Source organism: Aegilops tauschii, chromosome 4 (assembly GCF_002575655.3).
Source record: "Aegilops tauschii subsp. strangulata cultivar AL8/78 chromosome 4, Aet v6.0, whole genome shotgun sequence".
Lineage (NCBI taxonomy): Eukaryota > Viridiplantae > Streptophyta > Magnoliopsida > Poales > Poaceae > Aegilops > Aegilops tauschii.
The window spans coordinates 122,433,627-122,450,756 of record NC_053038.3 but is presented as its reverse complement, the minus strand read 5'-3'; the positions used below and the strand labels follow the sequence as shown (position 1 = coordinate 122,450,756).

Sequence of the window (17,130 nt, the reverse complement as noted above, 5' to 3'; positions counted from 1 at the left end):
AAATTGCGAGTAATACTCATGTAATGTGAAGTAGTGTTACCTTTATAGGAATGTCCGTCCGTTTCCATAAAAATCATGTGTTTTTAAGAAATATTTCATGAATTTTAAATATAAAATTACATAAAGTTTAAAAAATATGCAAACATTTTTTTTCAAAAATTGCATGATTTTTTTAAGATGCAAACACTTTCAAAGTTGAATGAAAAAAGGTTTCATTGTTTTGGCAAAGTTGTATAATTTTATAAAACGAAAATAATTTTATAAACATGCCTCTGTCCGGAATATGTGCGTGTTTTACTTTTTAGGACTGCTTGGATCGCTTGTGTGCATTGTGTGAATTGTGCTGTTTAAAAGGTGATGAAGCGCTTACTAAATGACAAGTTGACTTATCTGGCACAGCGGTTCCGCGCGGTCGGCTCGTGTGAGAGGGCGCCGGTTCGAATCCCCTTCGCTCGCGCGCACTGTTTTTGTTTCTCTTATTTTATTTCTTGACCCACTGACAGGCATGGCCCACTATAATATTTGCCACACAGATTATTTGACCGGTCAGCAGAGCCATTTGACTGGTCAACAGATTTCAATACGATGCTATACGGCGAGTCGGTGACCGTATAATCACCACTTCGTGTATACAGTGACCGTAATAAGCGTATTTCAAAGTTCAGTGATCGTATCATGTTTTCGCTTCAAATACAATGACCACGAGTGCATTTATCTTAATGTGATGTGAGCTATACTATAGTAGTGCTCCACTACCACTTGTGTATAAGCGCGCTCGGCGTCTGTTTCCCTTCCACTAGCAGCAACCTTCCTCGAGGCGCAAGGTGGAGCAGTACGACAGAGAAGTGATCAAAATCAAAAGCAAACATGACGAACAAGAAGCCTACTCGGTCCTCCTCGGCGTCCGCCTGCTCCGGGGGCTCCCGCATTGGGTTATCCTGCGCGGTGACGAACCAGAAGAGCATTGTTTTTGTTTCTCTTATTTTATTTCTTGACCCGCATGACCCACTACAATTTTTGCCACACAAATTATTTGACCGGTCAGCAGAACCATTTGACTGGTCAACAGATTTTAATACGATGCTATACGGCGAGTCGGTGACTGTATAATCACCACTTCGTATATACAATAATCGTAATGAGCGTATTTCAAAGTTCAGTGATCGTATCGTGTTTTCGCTTTAAATACGATGACCACGAGTGCATTTATCTCCATGTGATGTGAGCTATACTATAGTAGTGCTCCACTACCACTTGTGTATAAGCGCGCTCGGCGTCTGTTTCCCTTTCCACTAGCAGCAACCTTCCTCGAGGCGCAAGGTGGAGCAGTACGACAGAGAAGTAATCAAAATCAAAAGCAAACATGACGAACAAGAAGCCTACTTGGTCCTCCTCGGCGTCCGCCTGCTCCGGGGGCTCCCGCATTGGGTTATCCTGCGCGGTGACGAACCAGAAGAGGAAGAAGAGGGCCAGGAGCGACGCCGTCGTTCTCCCGTCGAGGGGGTCGTCCGTCTACAGAGGCGTGAGCAGGTGAGCATGCACTTCTTTCTCCCCTTCTTGGTTTCATCCGGGTGGCGATCTTTGTGTTTGATTTCTGATCGAGATGTGCGCCATTGGTGGTGGTGGTGCAGGCACTGCGCCTCGGGGAAGTACGAGGTGCACCTGTGGGACAGGCATTACCGGAGCACGGTTCAGAACAGGAGAGGCAGGCAAGGTGAGAGAGACACCCAGGCCTGGCTGGATCAAAGCCTTTCTTTCAGCTTAGTTGGCTACCTCATTTTGCTCTGTTTTGATCGTCACTTCGATTTATTCTTCGCCACTAGGATGTTCTTTTATGTGCTAGCTAGCTGATGTTCTTGGTCTTTAACTAATTTGTGCTGCAATCTTGGTGTTCGTCTTCCTCGGGACACGTGTGGTGAACTGGTGATACGCGTCCATATCTCATCGCTTCAATTACTAGTTTATTTGGGTGAGTCAAAGATTGCGTTGTCCCTCGTGATAGTACTCCACATTTCGAATTTAAAATCCCTCAACACTTAATCTACGAGGGGAAAGTACTCCACACTACGCGCATGGTTTAGTTAAGATCACTGCTTACTCTCGTTTCTTGGCAGGAGCTTATGACACCGAAGAGGCTGCAGCTCGCACCTATGACCTCGCGGCGCTCAAGTACTGGGGTGCACAGTGCGGCGGCCTCCTCCTTAACTTCCCAGTAAGTTGTGTCTTGTCATATGTCAGTAGTCAATACGAGTACCTGTACTACTCAGCTGGCAGCTAGTAGTATAATTCTGTTCAACATGAGAGGACTGCCCTTCGATCGTTGCTGCAGGTGGACACGTACAAGGACGAGCTGGAGAGGATGCAACGCGTGACCAGAGAGGAGTACGTGGCCATACTCAGGCGCGACAGCAGTGGCTTCGCCAGAGGCGCCTCCAAGTACAGGGGAGTAGCAAAGTATGTATGCACGCACGCCTTCCTCGAGGAGCTATTGTCCTCGATCAGATCAACCACATTGTGACATTGACACAGCAATGCCATGCCATGAGTGATCTTGCTGACATGAAGTAACTTATTGGCACCGCAGGCATCACAAGAAGGGCCGGTGGGAGGCGAGGATAGGCTGCGGTAGCGGCAGCGGCGGCGGCAGCAAGAGATACCTCTACTTGGGGATATTCAGTGTGTTCTCTATCGCTCTGTCCTTGCAAGTTCGCTCTATCACGTTTCTGTGGCTCATCACAAGAAACGGCACTCTCAATCTGCATGCAGTTACCCAGGAAGAGGCGGCCCGGGCGTACGACCTCGCGGCGATACAACTCCGGGGCCTCGCCGCGGTCACCAACTTCGACGTCGATTCCTACTGCGTGGACCAGCAGCTGCAGCCGCCCCTCTGCAAGGTCGACTTAGACCCGGAACCGGCAGGGCAACTGTTGCTGCCCAAGGTCGAGCCCAAGGAGGAAGAGCCCGAGCCCGTGCCGGTGCTCCAGGACGACGTCGACTGCGCCATCGCCGAGGTGCTGCAGGCGCTCTGCATGGACCGCGCCGACTTCGAGGCCAGGTACCCGCCCCGCGGCGCTCCCGGACGGTGGCTGTCTGACGACGACCTGCGCGAGCTGCCGGCTGACATGGGCTTCGAGGACGACATCGAGAGCGTGCTCTTCGACGCGCCGCCCGCCGCCTGAGTTTGGTCTCCTCTCCTGCGCAGCCGCCAGCCCGCCATGGCCAGCTCGCAGGATGGTGATGGACGTGAGCTGTTTGTGCCGGTGCATTGCATGCGTGTCCGTGTCTCAGCCTCTCAGGCATGTAGGTAGGTAGTAGGTACAACCGTACATGTACAACCAAACCAAAGATAGTACGCGCGGTAAATAGCTGTGGGCAATGGGGAAGTGTGGTTAATTTTGGGGTGGCAGCGGCGTCATGGCCGGCCGGTAACCGCCTTGTAGAATGTGAAAGTGGGACAACTGGTGAAGGCTCCAGCATTTGGCAGTGAAACTTTGGAAATGGCTAGGGGACAGTAGACTGAATTTAATTTAGAATCCGAGTCACTCGAGTTGTTCCTGGCCGTTGGATGAAAAAGCAACCGTTAGATCTTCTCTCTGAAAATATTGTTCATGGTCTTTCTCCTCGTGACCTTATCTGAACCGCCCTCAACCGCCGGCCTAACCGCTTATTTCCACAACTCTAACCCTGGCGATGAACCCTTTTTTTTCGACGAACTAGCATCACCCTCACACCGCTAAGATAAATCCGCTAAGATAAATAACCGGTAGCTTGCCAGATAGACTAGCACACATGCCCGTGTGTTGCAATGGGATAATAAAACTACATGCCTCTAACTCAATAGAAGAATGGATGAAGACCCCCACATGTCCGTATTCTCTAGTTCAACATGGAGCCCTTAATGTGTTTCTTAATGCAAAAAATATTTTTAATTTTTTAACATATCACAAAAACAAGAATATATTTCAAATTTGTAATATTTTTTAAATCTTGAACAAAATTGGAAAAACCCTAACTTTTTAAAAAATGGGAATGTTTTTTTAATTTTTGAAAAAATTGGAATGGAACATAAATTGAAAGTGCAAGCATTTTCGAAATAGGAACAAAATTTTTGAATTCATAACATGAACTATCAAATATACTTGGTAACGTGAACAAATTTCTAAATTACGGACATTTTTTAAAAAAAATCCATGCATTTTTGGAGAAAACCAAGAACAAAAAATATGAACGGAACATTTCTTGAATTTCACATACATTTCTTGAAACATAAACCTTTTATAAAAATATGAACATTTTTTAGGTTGTGAACAAATTTTTAAATGGGGACATGTTTTGAACATTCAGAAGAATTATAGAAAATGTGTTTCTTTAATGAAATATTATTTCAATTTTTGAACATATCACTAAAACAAGAATATTTTTCAAATTTGAAACATTTTATGAACGCATTTTTTGAAATCTGGAACAATTGTTAAAAATACAAAGATTGTTTTAAAAAAGAGTTGAACGATAAAAAAATTCCAATTTTTTTTAGAAATAGGAACACTTTTTGGAATTCATAACTTTTTACGAAATTTTGAATAAAAAGTAAATTCAGAAATTTGTTTGAAAATTTTGATTTGCATAAAAAATGAAAAAAAATTGTCTTAGAATGGGAAAATAAAAAATAAATAGGAAATAAAAAGAAAAAGAAAAATTAAAACACAACACAGAAAAAACTGGGCGGCCCAGTCTTGGGCGCCATGTGTGTAGTTCGAACTATTTGCCGCATTGCGCGGGAAATAGGATTTTTGTTGCTGTGTGGGCAGGAAAAAAAGGGCTGACTTTACTGGGCCATAGCGCCCGCGGCCCATATATGAAATTCTGTAGAAATGTTTTTTCCTTTTCTAATAGATAGACGTACACAAGTTTAGTACCACCTCGGTTTATTTAAAAAACAAAAGTACCACCTCAGATAGAAAAAAAATCTTCTAACGGTGAACGGATGAAAAAATCGGAGAAACGCACCTTGCTTTATTAGTAGGTAGGTATAGATAATGGGTTAGTCTTCTCTGGCGAGCTCCTTCCTTTCCTCTTGTTCTTTCCTTAACGCCAAAATCGACTCGCGGTTCTAAGGTCATATGCCACCCTCAGGTAGCCGCTCTCCCTCCTTTTGGGCCGGGTCACATTTCTTGGAAATATGCCCCAGAGGCAATAATTTGTATTATTATGTTTCCATACTCATAATTAAATAGTTTATATTCTATGTAATAACTGCTATGATCCTGAAATACGCGATTCAGTGAAAAACTCATATGCACGTGTGGAATGATAAATGGTTATATAAAAGATTCCTAGTCTAGCCTCTTGGACAAGCTCAAGTGTTGTTGATGATCACGTTTTCCGGATCTTAGGATATCGTTTAAGTGCAAGCCAAGAGCACCAAGGGTCTAGAGACCCTCAAGGCGCATGACATGCGCACGCTCTAGGATCCGCCTCCGCCATCTTCCATCGTGCCATCTTCAGGATGGATCAACGCATTCATCTTGCCCAGACCAACTGCCGTCTGATACGTCTCCAACATATCTATAATTTTTGATTGCTCCATGCCATTATATATTCTGTTTTGGATGTTTAATGGGCTTATTTATACACTTCTATATTATTTTTGGGACTAACCTTTTAACCCAAGGCCCGGTGCAAATTGCTGTTTTTTTTGCCTATTTTAGTGTTTCACAGAAAAGGAATATCAAACGGAGTCCAAACGGAATGAATCCTTCGGGAGCATGATTTTTGGAACAAACGTGATCCAGTGGACTTGGAGTGGACGTCAAGAAACGAACGAGGAGGCCACGAGGCAGGGGGCACGCCCTCACCCTCGTGGGCCCCTCGTGGCTCCACCGACTTACTTCTTCCTCCTATATATACGTACGTACCCCCAACCATCGAGGAGCACCACTAAAACCTAATTCCACCGCCGCAACCTTCTGTACCCGTGAGATCCCATCTTGGGGCCTTTTCCGGCGCTCTGCCGGAGGGGGAATCGATCACGGAGGGCTTCTACATCAACACCATAGCCTCTCCGATGATGTGTGAGTAGTTTACCACAGACCTTCGGGTCCATAGTTATTAGCTAGGTGGCTTCTTCTCTCTCTTTGGATCTCAATACAAAGTTCTCCTCGATCTTCTTGGAGATCTATTCGATGTAACTCTTTTTGTGGTGTGTTTGTCGAGATCCGATGAATTGTGGGTTTATGATCAAGATTGTCTATGAACAATATTTGAATCTTCTCTGAATTCTTTTATGTATGATTGGTTATCTTTGCAAGTCTCTTCGAATTATCATTTTGGTTTGGCCTACTAGATTGATCTTTCTTGCAATGGGAGAAGTGCTTAGCTTTGGGTTCAATCATGCGGTGCTCGATTCCAGTGACAGTAGGGGAAACGACACGTATTGTATTGTTGCCATCGATGATAAAAAGATGGGGTTTATATCATATTGCATGAGTTTATCCCTCTACATCATGTCATCTTACCTAATGCGTTACTCTGTTCTTATGAACTTAATACTCTAGATGCATGCTGGATAGCGGTCGATGTGTGGAGTAATAGTAGTAGATGCAGGCAGGTGTCGGTCTACTTGTCACGGACGTGATGCCTATATACATGATCATGCCTAGATATTCTCATAATTATGCACGTTTCTATCAATTGCTCGACAGTAATTTGTTCACCCACCGTAATACTTATGCTATCTTGAGAGAAGCCACTAGTGAAACCAATGGCCCCGGGGTCTATTTTCTATCATATTAATCTCCCGTCAACGAGCCATTTCTGTCGCCGTTTATTTTGCTTTCTTTACTTTTAGCCTTTATCATAAAATTACCAAAAATATTATCATCTCTATCAGATCTCATTTTTGCAAGTGGCCGTGAAGGGATTGACAACCCTTTATCACATTGGTTGCAAGGTTCTTATTTGTTTGTGTAGGTACGAGGGACTTACGTGTGGCCTCCTACTGGATTGATACCTTGATTCTCAAAAACTGAGGAAAATACTTACGTTACTTTGCTGCATCACCCTTTCCTCTTCAAGGGAAAAACCAACGCATGCTCAAGAGGTAGCAAGAAGGATTTTTGGCGCCGTTGCCGGGGAGGTGTGCACCAAGTCAAGTCAAGATTTGATTTCCCGACAACGAGCCATTTCTGACGCCGTTGCCGGGGAGTCTACGCACAAGTCAAGACATACCAAGTACCCATCACAAACTCTTATCCCTCGCATTACATTATTTGCCATTTGCCTCTCGTTTTCCTCTCCCCCACTTCACCCTTGCCGTTTTATTCGCCCTCTCTTTCCGTTCGCCTCTTTTCCGCTTGTTCCTTGTTCGCTTGTGTGTTGGATTGCTTGCTTATCACGATGGCTCAAGATAATACTAAATTGTGTGAATTTGCAATACCAACAACAATGATTTTCTTAGCACTCCGATTGCTCCTCTTACCGATGCTGAATCTTGTGAAATTAATGCTGCTTTGCTGAATCTTGTTATGAAAGATCAATTCGCCGGCCTTCCTAGTGAAGATGCCGCTACCCATCTAAATAGTTTCATTGATTTCTGTGATATGCAAAAGAAGAAAAATGTGGACAATGATATTGTTAAATTGAAGCTATTTCCTTTCTCGCTTAGAGATCGTGCTAAAACTTGGTTTTCGTCTTTGCCTAAAAATAGTATTGATTCTTGGAATAAGTGCAAAGATGCTTTTAACTCTAAGTATTTTCCTCCCGCTAAGATCATCTCTCTTAGAAACGATATTACGAATTTTAAGCAACTTGATCATGAACACGTTGCACAAGCTTGGGAGAGGATGAAATTAATGATACGTAATTGCCCTACACATGGTTTGAATTTATGGATGATTATACAAAAAAATTATTCCGGATTGAATTTTGCTTCTAGAAATCTTTTAGATTCGGCCGCGGGAGGCACTTTTATGGAAATCACTTTAGGAGAAGCTACTAAACTCCTATATAATATTATGGTTAATTATTCTCAATGGCACACTGAAAGATCTACTAGTAAAAAGGTGCATGCAATTGAAGAGATTAATGTTTTGAGTGGAAACATGGATTAACTTATGAAATTATTTGCTAATAAGAGTGTTTCTTCTGATCCCAATGATATGCCTTTGTCTACTTTGATTGAGAACAATAATGAATCTATGGATGTGAATTTTGTTGGTAGGAACAATTTTGGTAACAACGCTTATAGAGGAAATTTTAATCCTAGGCCGTATCCTAGTAATCCCTCTAATAATTATGATAATTCCTACAACAACTCTTATGGAAATTTTAATAAGATGCCCTCTGATTTTGAGACTAGTGTTCAAGAATTTATGATTTCTCAAAAGAATTTCAATGCTTTGCTTGAAGAAAAATTGCCTAAGATTGATGAGTTGGCTAGGAACGTGGATAGAATTTCTCTTGATGTTGATTCTTTGAAACTTAGATCTATTCCACCTAAGAATGATATCAATGAGTCTCTCAAGGCTATGAGAATTTTCATTGATGAGTGCAAAGAAAGAACCGCTAGGATGCGTGCTAAGAAAGATTACTTTCTAAAAGCGTGTTCTTCTAGTTTTCATGATAATAAGGATGAAGATCTAAAAGTAATTGATGTGTCCCCTATTAAATCTTTGTTTTTCAATATGAATCTTGATAATGATGGGACTGGAGATGAGTCAACTTTAGTTAAAAGGCGTCCCAATGATTCGGAGTTTTTAGATCTTGATGCAAAATTTGGTAAAAGTGTGATGGAAGAGGTCAAAACTTTAGATAGCAATGAACCCACTATCTTGGATTTCAAGGAATTTAATTATGATAATTGTTCTTTAATAGATTGTATTTCCTTGTTGCAATCCGTGCTAAATTCTCCGCATGCTTATAGTCAAAATAAGGCTTTTACTAAACATATCGTTGATGCTTTAATGCAATCTTATGAAGAAAAGCTTGAATTGGAAGTTTCTATCCCTAGAAAACTTTATGATGAGTGGGAACCTACAATTAAAATTAAAATTAAAGATCATGAATACTATGCTTTGTGTGATTTGGGTGCTAGTGTTTCCACGATTCCAAAAACTTTGTGTGATATGTTGGGTTTCCGTGAATTTGATGATTGTTCTCTAAACTTGCACCTTGCGGATTCCATCATTAAGAAACTTATGGGAAGAATTAATGATGTTCTTATTGTTTCAAATAGGAATTATGTGCCCGTATATTTCATTGTCCTTGATATAGATTGCAATCCTTCATGTCCTATTATTCTTGGTAGACCTTTCCTTAGAACGATTGGTGCAATTATTGATATGAAAGAAGAGAATATTAGATTCCAATTTCCGTTAAGGAAAGGCATGGAACGCTTTCCTAGAAAGAAAATCATATTACCTTATGAATCTATTATGAGAGCCACTTATGGATTGCATCCCAAAGATGATAATACCTAGATCTATCCTTGCCTTTATGCCTAGCTAGGGGCGTTAAACGATAGCGCTTGTCGGGAGGCAACCCAATTTTATTTTAGTTTTTTTTTGCTTTTTGGTTCTGTTTAGGAATAAATAATCTATCTAGCTTATTTTTATATGTGGTTTTGTGTTTTAATTAGTGTTTGTGCCAAGTAGAACCTTTGGGAAGACTTGAGTGAAGTCTTTTTGATCTTGCTGTAAAAAACAGAAACTTTAGCGCTCACGAGATTAGCTACAACTTTTTACTGGAGAGTGCTATTTAGTTGGTTCTTTTTTCAGATGATTAATAGATAAATTCCTCACGTCCCGAAATTTATTTTAGAAGTTTTGGAGTTTCAGAAGTTTGTGTTAGTTACAGATTACTACAGACTGTTCTGTTTTTGACAGATTCTGTTTTTCGTGTGTTGTCTGCTTATTTTGATGAATCTATGGCTAGTAATGGAGTTTATGAACCATAGAGAAGTTGGGATACAGTAGGTGTAACACCAATGTAAATAAAGAATGAGTTCATTACAGTAGCTTAAAGTGGTGTTTTGTTTTCTTTCGCTAACGGAGCTCACGAGATTTTCTGTTAAGTTTTGTGTTGTGAAGTTTTCAAGTTTTGGGTAAAGATTTGATGGATTATGGAATAAGGAGTGGCAAGAGCCTAAGCTTGGGGATGCCCAAGGCACCCCAAGGTAAAATCCAAGGACAACCAAAAAGCCTAAGCTTGGGGATGCCCCGGAAGGCATCCCCTCTTTTGTCTTCGTCCATCGGTAAGTTTACTTGGAGCTATATTTTTATTCACCACATGATATGTGTTTTGTTTGAAGCGTCTTGTATGATTTGAGTCTTTGATTTTTAGTTCACCACAATCATCCTTGCTGTACACATCTTTTGAGAGAGAGACACATTAATCGGAATTTATTAGAATACTCTATGTGCTTCACTTATATCTTTTGAGCTAAACAATTTTGCACTAGTGCTTCACTTATATCTTTTAGAGCACGGTGGTGGTTATATTTTATATAAATTATTGATCTCTCATTCTTCACTTATATTATTTTGAGAGTCTTTTAGAAAAGCATGGTAATTTGTTTTGGTTATAAAATTAGTCCTAATATGATAGGCATCCAAGATAAAAACTTTAAAGTGCATTGAATACTAAAAGAAGTTTGATACTTGATAGTTGTTTTGAGATATAAAGGTGGTAATATTAAAGTTGTGCTAGTCGAGTAGTTGTGAATTTGAGAAATACTTGTGTTGAAGTTTGCAAGTCCCGCAGCATGCACGTATGGTAAACGTTGTGTAACAAATTTGAAACATGAGGTGTTCTTTGATTGTCATCCTTACGAGTGACGGTCGGGGACGAGCGATGGTCTTTTCCTACCAATCTATCCCCCTAGGAGCATGCGCGTAGTGCTTGGTTTTTGATGACTTGTAGATTTTTGCAATAAGTATACGAGTTCTTTTTGACTAATGTTGAGTCCATGGATTATACGCACTCTCAACCTTCCATCATTGCCAGCCTCTTCGGTACCGTGCATTGCCCTTTCTCACCTTGAGAGTTGGTGCAAACTTCGCCGGTGCATCCAAACCTCGTGATACGATACGCTCTATCACACATAAACCTCCTTATATCTTTCTCAAAACAGCCACCATACCTACCTATTATGGCATTTCCATAGCCATTCCGAGATATATTGCCATGCAACTTTCCACCGTTCCGTTTATTATGACACGCTTCATCATTGTCATATTGCCGTGCATGATCATGTAGTTGACATCGTATTTGTGGCAAAGCCACCATGCATATTATTTCATACATGTCACTCTTGATTCATTGCCCATCCCGGTACACCGCCAGAGGCATTCATATAGAGTCATATTTTGTTCTAAGTATCAAGTTGTAAATAAATAGAAGTGTGATGATCATCATTAATAGAGCATTGTCCCAAAAAAAAGAGAAAGGCCCAAAAAAAGAGTAATAAAAAGGGACAATGCTACTATCCTTTTTCCACACTTGTGCTTCAAAGTAGCACCATGATCTTTATGATAGAGAGTCTCTTGTTTTGTCACTTTCATATACTAGTGGGAATTTTTCATTATAGAACTTGGCTTGTATATTCCAATAATGGGCTTCCTCAAGTGCCCTAGGTCTTCGTGAGCAAGCAAGTTGGATGCACACCCACTTAGTTTCTTTTGTTGAGCTTTCATACATTTATAGCTCTAGTGCATCCGTTGCATGGCAATCCCTACTACTTGCATTGACATCAATTGATGGTCATCCCCCTAGCCCGTTGATTAGCCGCGTCAATGTGAGACTTTCTCCTTTTTTGTCTTCTCCACACAACCCCCATCATTATATTCTATTCCACCCATAGTGCTATATCCATGGCTCACGCTCATGTATTGCGTGAAAGTTGAAAAAAGTTTGAGATTACTAAAGTATGAAACAATTGCTTACTTGTCATCGGGGTTGTGCAAGATGAGAGCATCTTGTGTGACGAAAATGAAGCATGGCCCAATTATATGATTTTGTAGGGATGAGCTTTCTTTGGCTATGTTATTTTGAGAAGACATAATTGCTTGGTTAGTATGCTTGAAGTATTATTATTTTTATGTCAACATTAAACTTTTATCTTGAATCTTTCGGATCTGAACATTCATGCCACAATAAAGAAAATTACATTGAAGAATATGCTAAGTAGCAGTCCACATCAAAAATTCTGTTTTTATCATTTACCTACTCGAGGACGAGCAGTAATTAAGCTTGGGGATGCTTGATACGTCTCCAAGTATCTATAATTTTTGATTGCTCCATGCTATTATATATTCGGTTTTGGATGTTTAATGGGCTTATTTATACACTTTTAGATTATTTTTGGGACTCACCTATTAACCCATGGCCCAGTGCAAATTGTTGTTTTTTGCCTATTTCAGTGTTTCGCAGAAAAGGAATATCAAACGGAGTCCAAACGGAATGAATCCTTCGGGAGCGTGATTTTTGGAACAAACGTGATCCAGTGGACTTGGAGTGGACGTCAAGAAACGAACGAGGAGGCCACGAGGCAGGGGGCGCGCCCTCCACCCTCGTGGGCCCCTCGTGGCTCCACCGACTTGTTGGAAATATGCCCTAGAGGCAATAATAAAATGGTTATTATTGTATTTCCTTGTTCATGATAATTGTCCGTTGTTCATGCTATAATTGTATTAACTGGAAACCGTAATACATGTGTGAATACATAGACCACAACATGTCCCTAGTAAGCCTCTAGTTGACTAGCTCGTTGATCAATAGATGGTTATGGTTTCCTGACCATGGACATTGGATGTCATTGATAACGGGATCACATCATTAGGAGAATGATGTGATGGACAAGACCCAATCCTAAGCATAGCACAAGATCGTGTAGTTCGTTTGCTAGAGCTTTTCTAATGTCAAGTATCATTTCCTTAGACCATGAGATTGTGCAACTCCCGGATACCGTAGGAATGCTTTGGGTGTACCAAACGTCATAACGTAACTGGGTGGCTATAAAGGTGCACTACAGGTATCTCTGAAAGTGTCTGTTGGGTTGGCACGAATCGAGACTGGGATTTGTCACTCCGTATGACGGAGAGGTATCTCTGGGCCCACTCGGTAATGCATCATCATAATGAGCTCAATGTGACTAAGGAGTTAGCCACAGGATCATGCGTTACGGTACGAGTAAAGTGACTTGCCGGTAACGAGATTGAACAAGGTATTGGGATACCGACGATCGAATCTCGGGCAAGTAACGTACCGATTGACAAAGGGAATTGTATACGGGATTGATTGAATCCTCGACATCGTGGTTCATCCGATGAGATCATCGTGGAACATGTGGGAGCCAACATGGGTATCCAGATCCCGCTGTTGGTTATTGACCAGAGAGTCGTCTCGGTCATGTCTGCATGTCTCCCGAACCCGTAGGGTCTACACACTTAAGGTTCGGTGACGCTAGAGTTGTAGAGATATTAGTATGCGGTTAACCGAAAGTTGTTCGGAGTCCCGGATGAGATCCCGGACGTCACGAGGAGTTCCGGAATGGTCCGGAGGTAAAGATTTATATATGGGAAGTCCTATTTTGGCCACCGGAAAATGTTCGGGATTTTTCGGTATTGTACCAGGAAGGTTCTAGAAGGTTCCAAAGTGGGGCCCACCTGCATGGGGGGACCCACATGAACGTGGGTAGTGGGGGCAAGGCCCCACACCCCTGGTCAAGGCGCACCAAGATCCCACCTTAGAAGGAATAAGATCATATCCCGAAGGGATAAGATCAAGATCCCTAAAAAAGGGGGATAACAATCGGTGGGGAAGGGAAATGACGGGATTTCTTTCCCCCACCTTTGCCAACGCCCCAATGGACTTGGAGGGCAAGAAACCAGCCCCCTCCACCCCTATATATAGTGGGGAGGCGCATGGGAGCAGCACCCCAAGCCCTGGCGCCTCCCTCCCTCCCGTGACACCTCTTCCTCCCCGCTTGCGCTTGGCGAAGCCCTGCCGGGATCCCGCTACTTCCACCACCACGCCGTCGTGCTGCTGGATCTCCATCAACTTCTCCTCCCCCCTTGCTGGATCAAGAAGGAGGAGACGTCCCCGCTCCGTACGTGTGTTGAACGCGGAGGTGTCGTCCGTTCGGCGCTAGGATCATCGGTGATTTGGATCACGACGAGTACGACTCCATCAACCCCGTTCTCTTGAACGCTTCCGCTCGCGATCTACAAGGGTATGTAGATGCACTCCTCCCCTCTCGTTGCTAGCATCTCCTAGATTGATCTTGGTGACACGTAGGAAAATTTTGAATTTCTGCTACGTTCCCCAACAGTGGCATCATGAGCCAGGTTTATGCGTAGATTCTATGCATGAGTAGAACACAAAGTAGTTGTGGGCGATGATTTGTTTAATTTGCTTGCCGTTACTAGTGTTATCTTGATTCGGCGGCATTGTGGGATGAAGCGGCCCGGACCGACCTTACACGTACTCTTACGTGAGACAGGTTCCACCGACTGACATGCACTTGATGCATAAGGTGGCTAGCGGGTGTCTGTCTCTCCCACTTTAGTTGGATCAGATTCGATGAAAAGGGTCCTTATGAAGGGTAAATAGCAATTGGCATATCACTGTTGTGGCTTTTGCGTAGGTAAGAAACGTTCTTGCTAGAAACCCATAGCAGCCACGTAAAACATGCAACAACAATTAGAAGACGTCTAACTTGTTTTTGCAGGGTATGCTATGTGATGTGATATGGCCAAAAGGATGTGATGAATTATATATGTGACGTATGAGATTGATCATGTTCTTGTAATAGGAATCATGACTTGCATGTCGATGAGTATGACAACCAGCAGGAGCCATAGGAGTTGTCTTAATTTATTGTATGACCTGCGTGTCAATGAAAACGCCATGTAATTACTTTACTTTATTGCTAACCGTTAGCCATAGTAGTAGAAGTAATAGTTGGCGAGACAACTTCATGAAGACACGATGATGGAGATCATGGTGTCATGCCGGTGACGAAGGTGATCATGCCGCGCCTCGAAGATGGAGATCAAAGGCGCAAGATGATATTGGCCATATCATGTCACTTTATGATTTGCATGTGATGTTTGTCATGTTTACATCTTATTTGCTTAGAACGACGGTAGCATAAATAAGATGATCCCTCACTAAAATTTCAAGAGATGTGTTCCCCCTAACTGTGCACCGTTGCGAAGGTTCGTTGTTTCGAAGCACCACGTGATGATCGGGTGTGATAGATTCTAACGTTCGCATACAACGGCTGTTGACGAGCCTAGCATGAACAGACATGGCCTCGGAACACAAGCAAAACACTTAGGTTGACTTGACGAGCCTAGCATGTACAGACATGGCCTCGGAACACAAGAGACCGAAAGGTCGAACATGAGTCGTATAGTAGATACGATCAACATGGAGATGTTCACCGATGATGACTAGTCCGTCTCACGTGATGATCGGACACGGCCTAGTCGATTCAGATCATGTATCACTTAGATGACTAGAGGGATGTCTATCTAAGTGGGAGTTCATTAAATAATCAGATGAACTCAATTATCATGAACATAGTCAAAAGGTCTTTGCAAATAATGTCATAGCTTACGCTTTAGTTCTACTAAGATATGTTCCTAGAGAAAATTTAGTTGAAAGTTGATAGTAGCAATTATGCGGACTGGGTCCGTAAACTGAGGATTGTCCTCATTGCTGCACAGAAGGCTTATGTCCTTAATGCACCGCTCGGTGTGCTGAACCTCGAGCGTCGTTTGTGGATGTTGCGAACATCTGACATACACGTTTTTATGACTACGTGATAGTTCAGTGAGTAATGTTGAACGGTTTAAAATTGTGGCACCAAAGACGGTTTTGAAACGTCGCAGAACATATGAGATGTTCCAAAGACTGAAATTGGGATTTCAGACTAGTGCCCACGTCAAGAGGCATGAGACCTCTGACAAGTTTCTTAAGCCTGCAAACTAAGGGAGAAAAGCTCAATCGTTGAGCATGTGCTCAGATTGTCTGAGTACTACAATCACTCGAATCGAGTGGGAGTTAATCTTCCAGATGAGATAGTGATGGTTCTCCATAGTCACTGCCACCAAGCTATTAGAGCTTCGTGATGAACTATAACATATCAGGGATAGACATGATGATCCTTGAGCAACTCGCGATGTTTGACACCGCGAAAGTAGAAATCAAGTAGGAGCATCAATTGTTGATGGTTAGTAAAACCACTAGTTTCTAGAAGGGCAAGGGCAAGAAGGGATACTTCATGAAACGGCAAATCAGTTGCTGCTCTAGTGAAGAAACCCAAGGTTGAACCCAAACCCGAGACTAAGTGCTTCTGAAATGAGGGGAACGGTCACTGAAGCAGAACTACCCTAGATACTTCGTAGATGAGAAGGCTGGCAAGGTCGACAGAAGTATATTGGATATACATTATATTAATGTGTACTTTACTAGTACTCCTAGTAGCACCAGGGTATTAGATACCGGTTCGGTTGCTAAGTGTTAGTAACTCGAAATAAAAGCTGCGGAATAAACGGAGACTAGCTAAAGGTGAGATGACGATATGTGTTTCCAAGGTTGATGTGATCAAGCATCGCATGCTCCCTCTACCATCGAGATTGGGGTTAAACCTGAATAATTGTTATTTGGTGTTTGCGTTAAGCATAGACATGATTGGATGATGTTTATCGCAATACGGTTATTCATTAAAGGAGAATAATGGTTACTCTGTCTATTTGAATAATACCTTCAATGGTCTTGCACCTAAAATGAATGGTCTATTGAATCTCGATCGTAGTGATACACATGTTCATGCCAAAAGATATAAGATAGTACCACATACTTGTGGCACTGCCACTTGACTCATATTGGTATAAAACGCATGAAGAAGCTCCATGTTGATGGATCTTTGGACTCACTCGTTTTTGAAAAGATTGAGACATGCGAACCATGTCTATTAGTATATATGCATGAAGAAAGTCCATACAGATGGATCCTTTGGACTCACTTGATTTTGAATCACTTGAGACATGCAAATCATACCACATGGGCAAGATGACTGAAAGGCCTCGTTTTCAGTAAGATGGAACAAGAGAGCAACTTGTTGGA

At 42.2% G+C, this 17,130-nt stretch overlaps 1 protein-coding gene across 1 annotated transcript; it reads left to right on the top strand.

The window, feature by feature from the left end:
* Nucleotides 1–298: 298 nt before the first annotated feature.
* On the top strand, nt 299–3,542 carry LOC123493639 (AP2-like ethylene-responsive transcription factor At1g16060). Its single transcript, XM_045227593.2, has 5 exons — nt 299–1,530; nt 1,632–1,714; nt 2,115–2,212; nt 2,330–2,454; nt 2,585–3,542. The coding sequence occupies exons 1-5, from the start codon at nt 1,364–1,366 to the stop codon at nt 3,177–3,179; spliced, it is 1,068 nt and encodes a 355-aa protein (XP_045083528.2). The 5' UTR covers nt 299–1,363; the 3' UTR covers nt 3,180–3,542.
* The last annotated feature ends 13,588 nt before the right edge of the window (nt 3,543–17,130 follow it).